The sequence below is a fragment of the Musa acuminata genome, chromosome BXJ1-10 (genome assembly GCF_036884655.1).
Source record: "Musa acuminata AAA Group cultivar baxijiao chromosome BXJ1-10, Cavendish_Baxijiao_AAA, whole genome shotgun sequence".
Lineage (NCBI taxonomy): Eukaryota > Viridiplantae > Streptophyta > Magnoliopsida > Zingiberales > Musaceae > Musa > Musa acuminata.
The window spans coordinates 9,424,216-9,438,027 of record NC_088336.1 but is presented as its reverse complement, the minus strand read 5'-3'; the positions used below and the strand labels follow the sequence as shown (position 1 = coordinate 9,438,027).

At 40.5% G+C, this 13,812-nt stretch overlaps 1 protein-coding gene across 1 annotated transcript; it reads left to right on the top strand.

Annotated features, from left to right (window-relative positions):
- Positions 1-1,612: 1,612 nt before the first annotated feature.
- Positions 1,613-13,086, top strand: LOC104000089 (serine carboxypeptidase 24-like). The gene is made up of 9 exons (XM_009422034.3): positions 1,613-2,075; positions 11,224-11,331; positions 11,412-11,507; positions 11,578-11,670; positions 11,753-11,838; positions 11,909-12,300; positions 12,384-12,479; positions 12,552-12,657; positions 12,734-13,086. The coding sequence occupies exons 1-9, from the start codon at positions 1,802-1,804 to the stop codon at positions 12,875-12,877; spliced, it is 1,395 nt and encodes a 464-aa protein (XP_009420309.2). The 5' UTR covers positions 1,613-1,801; the 3' UTR covers positions 12,878-13,086.
- The last annotated feature ends 726 nt before the right edge of the window (positions 13,087-13,812 follow it).

The following is a 13,812-nucleotide window of genomic DNA, read 5'->3' as shown; positions in this document are numbered from 1 at the left end:
TGGATGGAACAAGTTTAAGAGGGGAGAATGTTGGAATTAAACTTGTTCAAGTGTCATAAAAAGGTTCATTGCATCAAGTGGGAGAATCATTACATCAAGAAGAAAAAATGGATTAGAAGTCTATAGAACGATAAGTCAAATTAGTTATTGATTCTTGAAAGGGTTTCTTGAAAGAGAATGATTCATCTTGAATACAATTAATATAATGTATCTTTGGGGACTATATAAACCCCATATGTTGGGTCATGAGTGTAATAGAGTTTCTGAAATTGTAAAAGTATTTTTCTTGAGAGAAATATAGAAGATTAAAGTTTGTCATACTCTTCCTCTATTTTGATATCTCTATCATCTCTTCCTATCAACATCAACAGAATGCACTCGTGTTTTTGGAGTCGAGAACAAGTTACTGATTTCCACATACCTTGATTCCTTTTCCTCTCTAATCATGAAACATGCTCATTATTCTGCCAGCCACACCTACAACATTGATATATAAGAGCCTGTAGCTTGGCACTGAATTCAAACCTCGAGTAGTGAACCTGAATCCTTTAGTGCTGCAGCATTGTCTCTTGTTCTTCTTCATCCAAGACTTTGGGCTCTCGTGCTTCATGACCTTATTAATAATACCACATACCAGCGGTAGTCCATATGAAAGCTTGACAAAGACAAGAAGCCTTTTAGGTTGCATCGTGAAGCAAATCCTCTCGATATCAGAATCAAGTATGACCAATCTAATACAACAAACTGACCCAAAAACACCCGGAATGTGTTATTGTGCCAAGAGAGTGCAACTAAACTACAAACCACAACCTAAACCACTGTAAAGGAACACTGGTAGACTAAGAAGACCGAATCTGAAATAGTTGGGACATCTTAGAATAAATGCATATATATCACATGCAACTATCAGCTCACTGATGCATGGGATAGGTGAGAGAGTTCATATGGGAGCCATTGCAGCTTTAGGTAGTGCAACAAAAGAACCAGCTAAAAGACTATTTAACTTTGGAAACATCTTCCCGTGCCTATCTGATTCCAGCTAGGGGACAAGGAGGAAAAATTGTTGATCCAGCAAAAAAGTGATAACATTTTTGTTTTGGGAGGCCCACTAGTCAAACTCCTAGTGAACAAGGAGCATCAACTTAAGGCATCAGGGTCCCATCTTTGTGGTGACGAGAAATTCCAATTTACCAAACACATAGACAAGGAAGAAGAAATGGTTAAATGTGCTTAAAGAGAGTCGTCATCCTACTTTGATTGTGTGTTTTCTTTTTCTTTTCTTCTTTATATGAATCCTCCGCACTTTGATTTATTATAAATGCCTGTATATTTTAGCTTCAAGAAGTAACACAGGAGTTGGTAGAGGACAGTGATTCTTGACTCCCATCCACTTCTACAGATAACTCAGATGAACATTTGCTCTCACTGGATACACTTTCTCCTTCCATCTAACTTCAGGACCACACCATCTCTCACAAAACCAATAAACTCTATAGAGGGGGAGAGAGAGAGAGAGGTATACATCTTCAAGGTATTGAATTTAACAGCCTGTTGCTCGGGCTCCAACTCCAGCAATGTAGTAAATACTCTCATCCACAGATAGGTCAGCTACCCTTCTCTCATCTCTCACATACAGCTGCAGTAGATATTCCAACATGAGCACTTGAACTCTCTCATCCACAGAGTCCACATATGGCCTTCTATAAATATGAAGCAGCTTCTGTGAACTGAACCACCTCCTTCCTCTACAGAAACACTGATACATCACATTGCAGCACAGAGTGGGGACTCTGGGAGCTCTATGCTTGCTGCAATGGGTGGTCATTTGAGGGACGCCTCCCTATCTTTGTTGTTCATCTCTCTACTCCCTTTGCTTACTGCTGCAGTGGGCACCATGGCCGACCAACAAGCTCACGACCGGATCACGGCGCTCCCTGGGCAACCGCCGGTTACCTTCGCCCAGTTCTCGGGGTATGTCACAGTAAACAAGGAGCAGGGAAGAGCGCTCTTCTATTGGCTCACCGAGGCTGCCACCGACGCTGCTAAGAAGCCGCTGGTACTCTGGCTTAATGGAGGTCAGTCTCTCCTTCCTTGCTTCCTCGCTAGCTACCGTGACTGAACATTTGTGGCTGATTTCTTAGTCATTGTCGACTCTTTAGGCCGTCTACTATAATTCATCTTCAGATCTCTACTCTAATCCAAAATCAGCTCTTTAGATCTAAAAGTGCTTCATGAAGGGAACCCTAAAATTCTTTTGGGTTTGACCATAAAGTTTGAATTTTTATCGGGGTAGAAAATAAGATAAGACTCATTTGAGCTTTATTTCTCTCCAAACAAATTAGGATTTTTTTTTTTGCTGTTAGACTTTGTTTTTTAGATCATGAGAAGGGAGGAGAAGATCATCTCTTTGTTCTCCTAAGGATTTAAGAGATGCCATTGATTCCAGAATGATAAGGAGGCTGTTGCTGGTTTACAGTAAACTGGCCACAGTAAAACATTGGCAAACACTTCATGATCCTATCTCAAGTAACTGCCAAAGTGGCATGAGCTGGGCCTGCCAGCGCAGGATGCAGGAACCCGACAGAATGGATGCCGTCCAATCCAACCAAGAGAAAGAGCGAATGTTAGTGCGCGAACACGGGTTTCTGCGAACGTGCTCCCTGAGGGGAGGGTGGAGAATGTGAAGCAGGAATATTAGATTACAGAGTTGGATCTTCTGAGGTGGTTGTTTCTTTGCTTCTTTGGCCTGCAGCACAGTTTGTGGATCATGTGAGCAGCGATCACTGTTCCCTGGATAAGAGGGACAAAGTCCAAGTCATGATTTCCTCCTTTGTTTGGTGTCAGCTCCTCATATCATAATCTAAAGTATTCTTTGTGTGTCTGCCTAAACTTCCTAACAAATCAGTATCTGTTACCATAAACATTTCAGATGTTCGGAATTTACAGTCTCCTTTATTCTGCAATCGTATATACTTGCATGTGAGTTGCGCTTCTTCTTCTCTTCTTCTTCCCTTCCCCAAAGTTATCTGTGAAGTCATAATCTCTGGTAGGCATGTGGCAGCAACTTGAGTGTTCATTTGTTTCTGTAAGAAGATGTGGGAAGTATGAGTTGGATGGGGGTTCGAACTGTTTCCAGTTTGGACAAAGATAATAACGGCAAAATATTTTGTTGTCTACATTATCATTTTGTTTGGCTACATGCTCTAAAAGGTGATAACAAAGATGCAAAGTGTGTTGGAAACGCAAGCAGAGATCATAAAATAGTTAGGCAGACCTTTTGGATTGAAAACAATGGAAGGATAGGCTTTTGCTTGCAGTCCATCAAACCCAGGATTTTTGCGACTTCCGTTTGCTGTTGAACTGCCCAAAAGACCCAAAGCTGCAAAATTCTCTTTGTTTCTTCCACTGTCATCATCACAGTGGGAAGAAACCAAGAGCATGAAAACAACAACTTCCACAGCTGAAGCAACTTTACCCTTCCAACTTTTGGTTCTTGAACTGAGCCAAAGTGTGAGGAGGGAGAGGAAAAGGAAGGTGTTCACTGCTCCTCCCCTTCTTTGTGCATTAATCCTTAAGCTTCCATTACTCTATGCCACGGTTTGACTTAAGTGGGAGATTCGTTGGTCAGTGACAGGACAGAGGAGCCTTTAAAGCACGCGCAGTGTTCAGGGGATGCGTTGGGATGCTGCTGCTACTGTACTGCTATTGCTGCCCCCCACAACCCCCAACACCGAACACCACCCCAATCCCCCCGGCCCCCTCACCCTCCCCTCCCCTCGCGGCGGGCGACGAAGTCAATTTATTATTTGATTACCAACTTCTTGCTCCAATGTAGCTCACAGTAGATCCATAAAAGTAGGGACTCATGTCGTTTACGGTCTGAAAGAGTTACAACAGTCATCTGCCGAGTCCGATGACAGAGTATCGGGCTAGGGAAATGATGGCTCGATCGAGCACGATGCTAGGGTGCTTCGTTAGGGCATCATCCTTAAGCCTCCGGCTTGTTCCTCGAACTTGTCATGGTTCAAGACTTACAATTGTTGGGCTGATAGCCCATATTCAACCTAAGGTGGGCTTTATCAGCCCATAGCTTATTCCATTTTAATCTAATCCTAATTTATATTAGAGGAATATGGTGATTATAAAAAAAAATAAAAAAGGGTAGCAAAGAGGTAGTGTTTTGGTAGCCACAAGATTCCAAAGAAAAGGAGGAGAACAAGACAGAAAAAGAAGAGAAAGAAAGGGAAGAAGATAAGGACAACATAGAGAGACTGTTCTCAATCATCTAGTAGTGCTTTCATCTCAGGTTAAATCAGATCTACAGTAGATTCTTATTGTGATTACTCAAGAAAAATTAAGGAGGATTTAGATATTGTGCACAGTGACATGATCCTTGTATCCCAATTATTCTCTTGTGATTGTTGCTAAGGTTTTGGCAAGAGATTGAGATTTGTATATTCATTATTATTATAGTGGATTATCTCTAGTTTATCCCGTGATTTTTAACATTCACATGAAATGGGTTTTCTATGTATATCTTGGTGTTCTATTTGATTATGGTTCCATTTAATTCCACTATGTTATAGCCTGCTAGTATTTGTTCATATACAAAAGTTATTTCTCTTTATATCCTAACTGGTATCAGAGTAGGGTTGTAGTGATTTAATTTTGTATTTAAACATGGAGGCTAGTAATGTTTCTCGCGTAATTAGTTTAAATGGAAACAATTGGATGACATGGAAACCAATAATGGAAGATCTCTTGTATTGCAAAGATTTGTATAGACCTTTGCAGGGGGATAGTGCAAAACTCACAACGACAAATGATGAGTGGAAGAGGTTAGATTAAAAACAGTTGGGTTTATTCGATAGTGGCGTGATGATAGTGTCTTTTACCATGTTTCTACTGAAAATTCTACATATTCTCTTTAGAAAAAATTGGAAGGTCTTTATGAAAGAAAAATAACTGGCAATAAAGCTTTTTTTATTAGAAAACTTGTGAACCTAAAATATAGAGAGAGTGCTTCTATTGATGAACATTCGAATGAAATGCAGAGTGTTACTAACTAGTTATCTTTTATGAAAATGTCTCTTGATGATGAGTTGCAAGCATTGTTACTTCTCAGTTAATTACTAGAAAGTTGGGAGACACTAGTAGTTTCTTTCAGTAATTCTACGCCAGATGGTGTTGTCACAATGAGTCAAGTAACAAGTAGTTTATTGAATGAGGAGTTGAGAAGAAAGAATTTAGCAACATCTCAGAATGATTCACAAGCACTTATCTCAGATAATAGATAAAGGTCAAAGTCTAGAAGCAGTTCACGTATTGGTAGAAGCAAGTCAAGATCAAGGAAAGATATCGTTTGCTATAACTGTGGTGAGAAAAGACATTACAAGAATTAATGTAAGCAACCTAAGAAGAACAAGAAAAAGGGAAAAGAAGTGGAGTATCACAGCTACAGTGCAGGGTGGTGATTATTTGATTTTGTATCCTTCTAATGATATTTTTTCTTGTATAATGATATTTTTTCTTGTATATGTCAGGATCTTGAGTGAGTGATTGACACAGGTGCTTCTTATCATGCTACACCACGGAGGGAGTTTTTTGCTACATATAGGTTTGAGAATTTTGGTGTTAACAAGATAGGCAACTATGGCACGATAAACATCATTGACATGGATGATATCCATTTAAAGACCAATCTTGACTACAAGTTGGTGCTTAAAGATGTGAGGCATGTGGTTGATTTGAGACTGAATTTAATTTCAGTTGAAAGATTATATGATGAAGATTATGATAGTAGATTTCATAGAGGGCAATGAAAGCTCAGTAAGGGTTCTCTTGTTATAGCTAATAGAAAGAAATGTCATACCTTATACAGGTTGCAGGCCAAAGCTTGTGATGAGCAGTTAAATGCTATAGAGAAAGACTTTAGCATGGAGTCGCGGCATAGACGATTGGGACACATGAGCGAGAAGGGATTGTAAGCTCTTTCCAAGATAGTGATATTGTCATACCTCAGAGGTACACAGAGTTTCATTTGCTAGTCCTGCTATATCTAGAAAAATGCATGCCTTAGACCATGTTTATACAGATGTATGTGGTCCTTTGAGGAAAAAAAAATTCCTGGTGGATCTATTGATGTTCCTGGTATAAGTGGTGCACTTTATTTTGTCACTTTTATAGATGATTTTTCCAGGAAAGTTTGGGCCTATGCTTTGAAGACCAAAGATCAGGTGATTAATATTTTCAAAAAAATGTATGCTAGGGAAAGGAAGACAGAAAGGCAATTGAAATACATAAGATCATATAATGGTGGTGAGTACACATGATTATTTAATGATTATTATAGGTCACATGGTATCCAACATGAGATGACAATTCCTGGTACACCTCAGCATAATGCTATTGCAGAGAGGATGAACCACACCATCAAAGAAAAAATTAGATGTATGCTTCCACAGGCCAAGCTACCCAAAAGGTTTTAGGATGAGATTTTGAGGACTACAGTTAATGTGATCAACTTATCACCATATACAACCCTAGATGGTGATGTTGCATAGCATGTATGGTCAGGGAAAGATGTTTCCTACAGACATTTGAAAGTGTTTGGTTGTTGTGCATTTGCACATGTTCCAAACAATGAGAGGTCCAAGCTGGTAAGACTAAAGAATATATTTTTCTTGGTTACTCACATGATTAATTTGGTTACAGGTTTTAGTATCCAGAAAAACAAAAGGTGTTCAGAAGCAGAGATGTAGTCTTCTTTGAAGATCAAACATTTGAATATTTGAAGAAGAAGACACCGGCCAAGACTTCTGTAGAAGGATTAGCAGATTGTGATCCAATTACTCCTCCAGTATATTAGGATGATGGGGGAGATATGCAGGAGGATGGTGTGAGCCTGATGTTGATCTACTTGCAGGACATATTGAGCAAGAAGAAGTTGAAGAGCAACTTCCCGTAGAACCTAAGTTGAGAAGATCTTCTAAACAACGTCAACCTTCCAAAAGATACTATACGGATGAGTATGTGATGCTAACTGATACAGGTGAACTAGAACATTACTAGGAAGTAGTTGAAAGTGAGTAGAAAGAGAAATGGTTCATTGCTATGTAGGAAGAAATTGATGCTTTTCAGAAAAACCACACTTATGATTTGGTACTACTACCAAATGGACTGAAGACCTTGAAGAACAAGTGGGTTTTAAGTTGAAGACTCAAGAATATTATTCTCAACCAAAGTACAAAGCTAGATTGGTTGTGAAAGGCTTTGGTCAAAAGAAAAGTATTGACTTTGAAGAGATTTTTTCTCCTGTTATTAAAATGTCTTCTATTCGTGTTGCTCTTGGTATTGTTGCTAGCCAGGACTTGGAGGTTGAGCAATTAGATGTGAAGACAGCTTTCCTTCATGGTGATTTGGAGGAGAAAATTTATATAAAGCAACCAGAAGGCTTCAAAGTCAAAGATAATGAGAACTTTGTTTATAAGTTAGAAGAGCTTGTATGGGCTAAAGCAAACTCCAAGACAGTGGTACAGAAAGTTTGATTCATTTATGATAGAAAATAGATATTAAAGAATAGTTTTAGATCATTGTGTGTACATCAAATGATTTGGTGAGAAATTTATTATTCTCTTACTTTATGTTGATGACATGCTTATTCTTGGGAAAGATATGTCTACAATTGATAGGTTAAAGAAGGAACTAAGTGAGTCTTTTGCAATGAAGGACATGGGGCCAGCAAAGCAAATACTAGATATGTAGATTTCTCGTGACAAGAAAAATAAGAAGATTTGGTTGTCACTAGAGAAATACATCGAGAAGGTATTGGAAAGATTCAGTATGAGCAATGCAAAACCAATTGGTTCTCCACTTATAGGTCACTTCAAGTTATGCTCAGAACAGAGTCCGTCAAGTGATGAGGAGAAGGAGAAAATGCAAAAGGTTCCTTATACTTCAGTAGTCGGAAGTTTAATATATGCAATGATATGTACAAGGCTGGACATCACATATATAGTTGGTGTTACTAGCAGATTTCTTACAAATCCAGGCAAAGAACATTGGGCAACAGTGAAGTGGATTTTTAGATATCTCAGAGGGAGCTCTAAGGTTTGTTTAAGCTTTGGAGGTGGACCACTTGTGTTGACAAATTACACAGATATAGATATGACAAGATATATGGATACGAGGAAGTCTACATCAGGTTATATACTTACTTTTACAGGGGGAGTTGTGTCATGGCAATCCAGATTACAAAGGTGTATTGCTCTCTCCACCATAGAGGCAGAATATATTGTTGCTATAGAGGTATGCAAAGAAATGTTATAGATGAAAGAATTCTTACAAGAATTGAGACTGAAACAGAAAAATTTTATTGTGCATTGTGACAGCCAGAGTGCCATCCATTTGTGTAAGAATCCAATATTTCATTCCAAGTCAAAGTATATAGATGTCAGATACCACTAGATTTGAAATGTATTTGAAGAGAAGTAGTTGCATCTTCAAAAAATTCACACAGATGATAATGGAGCAGACATATTAACAAAGATTTTACCAAAAGAAAGATAAGAGATATGTTGACAGCTGGTCGGCATGGCTTCACATTGAGGAGTTATGGGACAGCCTCCCTTATGGGCTGAAGGGGGAGGTTGTTAGGCTGGCAGCCCATATTCAGCCCAAGGTGGGCTTTATCACCCCCCAGCTCATCCCCTCTTAACCTAATTGTGATAACACAGAGAGACTATTCTCAATCATCTAGCTGTGCTTTCATCTCATGTTAGATTAGATCTCCAGTAGATTCTTGTTGTGATTACTTAGGGAGAATTAAGGAGGATTTAGATATTGTGCACAGTAACGTGATCCTTGTATTCCAGTTATTCTCTTATAATTATTGCTAGGGTTTTGGGCAAGAGATTGAGATTTGTATATTCATTATATTATGGTGGATTATCTCTAGTTTACCCCATGGTTTTTACCCTTCACATTGAAGGGGTTTTCCACATATATCTTGGTGTTCTATTTGATTATGGTTCCATTTAATTCCGCTGTATATTATGGCATGCTAGTATTTGTTCATATACAAAAGTTATTTTTCTTTATATCTCATCAGCGATGACGGATCGACCGAGGGGGTGTCGGGTAGCTCCAAAGGGAGGGAGTGTAGGTGCAGTCGGCTATGGAGCCATTAGCTACATGAGTTGCGGGATAAGCGAGGTGACTATCTGCATTATTTTCATCGAGGCTTATACCTGCTTGGCAAGACCGAGGAATGCCTTGGGCAAGACGACTACGGATGCCGAGGTGTTTCCGGAGGGAGAATCCCATTGAACATACACCAGTAGCAATCCGACATTTATGTCAACCCCGCCCCATGTCCCCATAGGCAGTGAGTGGTTGCCCTCCGAGCCTATAGGCAAGGTGGGTTACTGGCGATTCTTCGACGGAGCGGGCTCCGAGTTAGTCGTGGGTCATTCCTACGATATCGGCCCTCATTCTAACGTTAAAATATTAGTGAACTTCTCTAACCGCAACTGAGGTGTCAACATGGCTCGATCTGATCACTAATGCTTAGGATCATCCTTGCGATGTGGCCCTTGTCGGGGTCAAGTTGAGCTCGGGGTTGGCTTTGCACGTTATTCTTTTGTCGGCACGTAGTTTGCTTCGTCATCACTAGGTTCCCGTACACAGGCCTAGGTCGAGCAAGGAGGGGTTTCTCGATCTAGCCACTCCGAAGGTTAAGTTAGCATCATCCCGATTATAGAAGTTAAGCCATTTTCTGAGAAGAGGAAGTCCCCCCCTCCGATCAGGGAGGGTTGGCTTTTTATACCTGCGAGGACGAGCTAATCGTATATGGCCCATTTACTACGACAGCTCCTCGGGCGATCGGCTTAAGCTTCCATGTGAGCGTCGACCGATTCGCATGGATCGATGTCGCGCAGTGCTATCCTGAGTTTTCTAAGACAGTTGTACTGTGATGATGTCGTTTCGTATAGAGGGGTAGCGAGCGGTTGCCTACCACATATGCACTGTGCGCCATATAAGACTTGAAGCTCTATGTCCATATTGTCGCGTCTGCTTATCTAGGTCTACATGGACAATACTGAAATGTGCTCTATCATCAAATATATAGAATATTACGTTATATAATATCAATTTGTTAGGGGTTGGGAATAGTTCTTTCTTAACACTAACAAACAACATCTTTTTCATACTGAATGTCTCTTTTTAACTTATTTCTTAATGATAATAACTTATAACAAGTTAATCATGATTCTGCTTTTTGTTTTTCCCTTCATCTCGTGCTGTTAATCATGAATATTTGAATTGTTCTTTGAATAGTTGAATTGCAGACAAATAATGCTGCTTTATCTTCTGTATCTACATTAATTCTACATAAAAATCTTCATCTCAAGCTCTATAAAGCCTTGCCTGCACATAAGAAATAAAGCACTAGAAGACAAGTCAATCCAAACCTGCAACTTCTCTCTTGGCTTATGGAGCCAATATTGTCTGACTCATAGAGCATGTCGGAACTAAAATGAGAATCCATATGTAATATGTAAAATTTTGAATTGGATTCGGATCTTATTAAGTTCTATAACGAGTATGAATTTGTAGGACCGCAAATAATAGAAGCATTGATGTAGTGTTAGTACTTTGTGCAGACACAATTATGATCGCATGACATTTAGTGCGCAGGGTTTGGATTTTTCTCTGAATCTTACGCCCATCCGATTTGCTTATATTGCCTTTGGATATCCTTTTAAATGGATTTATATAAAATAGCTATCTGATATGATTTTGGATATGATAAATTCATCAGATTTTTTTTCAAGTATTCATTATCCAATCCACTTAAATCAGATTTGGAACGGACTTGAATTAAAAAAATAATAGATACTTGAAATCATACTTAGCCACCATAACACAAGTTTAGAGATAATGATGATTTGATAGATTTAGATAAGGAAAGTGTTATATTTTTTAAAGATTTAATTCTGCATACTCTACATATCCAGGTAGAGGTATTGAATTCTGGTATATTACTATCAGATTAATATTTTTAGTATTTTTTAATGGCAATATTGACTATTAGGTTGAATGCAAAAACACCTGTTTTGACTTGCAAGACTAATGGAAGTCAAAAGATGACTTCCCCCACCAAATCCGGTCTCCTTCCCGAATTCAATTAGAGCCTTGACCAAAATGGCATTCTTGAACCAGGCCCAGGTTGCTCGTCGGTGGCTTACGGCGCCTCGGAGGAGATCGGTCCCTTCAGGATCAGCCGTACCTGTTCATCTCTCTACCTCAACCAATTCTCATGGAACCGAGGTGACCACCATCTCCATTCCCTGTTCCGATCAAGTCTCAATTCACTGTTCCACTCCATGAAACCTTCTTGATCTGAGCAGAAGCGAACCTACTGTTCTTGGAGTCGCCCGCCGGAGTCGGCTTCTCTTACACCAACACCAGCTCCGACCTCAAGACCTCCGGCGACGAGCGAACAGGTAAACGCTCGAGACGAGCAGTTCTTCCCTGCATCGAAGTGTTTGATGCTGATTTCTTCTCCATCTGCAGCTGGAGATGCTCTCATGTTCTTGATCGGGTGGATGTCGAGATTCCCGCAATACAAGGCTCGAGATTTCTACATCTCTGGAGAGAGTTATGCTGGTAGTAATCTTCTCGTGAGCGCGCAGTCACGTTGATCGCCTTCCTGGTGGCGCTTCATTTGCTTTGACTGGTTTTGTTGCAGGGCACTACGTTCCTCAACTGGCAAAAAAGGTCATCGATCACAACAAGGCGTCTTCGGAGCCTTTCATCAACCTCAAAGGAATTTTTGTGAGTGTTGGTTGAGTTCACCAGCAGGATCTTTGGATTAATTGTTGTAATGAGATGTCACGATGAGCAGGTAGGCAATGCGGTGACGGACAACTACTACGACAGTCTCGGCACCGTCGCCTACTGGTGGACTCATTCGATGGTCTCCGACGGCACCTACCGATCCATCCTCTCCTCCTGCAACTTCAGCTCGACGAAGACGTCGCGGAAGTGCGACCGCGCCATCAGCTACGCCATGAACCACGAGTTCGGCGATATCGACCAGTACAGCATCTACACCCCCTCTTGCGCCAACGCTGCAAAGCGGCGGTTGCGGTTCAAGAACACCCTGCTCCGCCGCAGCTCCTACGGCTACGACCCCTGCACCGAGAACTACGCCGAGAAGTACTACAACCGGCCCGACGTGCAGAGGGCGATGCACGCCAACACCACGGGAATCCCCTACCGGTGGACTGCGTGCAGGTGCCACTTGCAACCCTGTGGAACGAACACTGTTTTCTTCGTTGCAGAATTCAGTGATGGAATCTGTATTTGGTTTTCTCCAGCGATGTGCTGATCAAGACGTGGGGCGATGCTGAGTTCTCGATGCTGCCCACTTACAAGGAGCTGATCGGAGCTGGCCTGAGGATATGGATGTTCAGGTGAAGTATGACGAGGTGCTTCTTGTTGGGTTGTGATCATGGATGTTTGATTTGAGGTGATTTCCATGGCAGTGGTGACACCGACTCCGTCGTCCCGGTGACAGCGACGAGGTTCTCCATCAGCCATCTTGGGTTAAAGATCAAGATCCCTTGGTATCCATGGTATTCAGGTCGACAGGTATGCATCTTCTTCTTCTTCTTCTTCTTCGAGATCCCTTGATGCTTTCTGTGTGAGTGATGTTGGAATTGTGCAGGTTGCAGGGTGGACTGAGGTATATGAAGGAATGATATTTGCCTCAGTGAGGGGAGCAGGGCATGAGGTGCCACTCTTCCAACCAAGGAGAGCATTCCAACTGTTTCAGTCATTCTTAGCTGGGAAACCACTGCCCAAGACTTAAAAGAAAGCCATCATCTCTCTCTCTCTCTCTCACATTCATTTCATCTAAAGCAGATGAATGGGTGGGGTTTACATGAATATAAAGGTAAAGAAATCTTTGGATTCCTTGGTAGGTGATAAGTTGGAAATCTATAAATTGAATGGTGTTACAATGTGATTATTGATTAACTGGGATCCAGAACACTCTCATTAAGGATAATGGGGTTATCAATTGAAGGAAATTATTCTCTCTCTCTCTCTCTCTCTCTCTCTCTATATATATATATATATATATATATATATATATATATATATATATCTATGTGTGCAATATGCATAAGTATAATGTAGTTCCTTCTGTTGAGGAAGAAAGTTGTGCTGAAACATTCACTCAATTATTTGGACAAACTATTGTTCCATTGATATGGAATGGTTATTTCTGAGAACTATGAGGATTTGGTATTCAAGATCTGTAGTCAAACCCTGACACTTAAAAATGGTAAAGCTGGTTGTCCCCCAATTAGGCTTATGATCTGCATCATCATCATGCAACAACTTGCTATATCAAAAGATCTATTGCTGGTAAGAGACTGCAATATTAGATTTGAACTATGAGAGGGTGACCAGAAAGAATTATTCAGAGCGGAACGATAATGATCACTGATCATACTTATGATGCATACAAATCAGCCACCATCCAAATGAATTGTAGTATGTTGCAGAACAGAATAATTCTTTTCTTCTTTTTCCCAACCCACTGACAAGGAAACTACATCAGTATGCTAGCTGCAGATCAGAACATAAACTCTACTGTGAAGAAGAAAAAACTCTCTCTCTCTCTCTACCATTGAGTCAAGGATCCACAAGTTCTGAAGGCCAATGAAAGCTATAAACAGGGAAGCCTTGGTGGGTGCCGAAAGCCATAATAGATGGTCACAGCTCCCAGACACCTGCTAA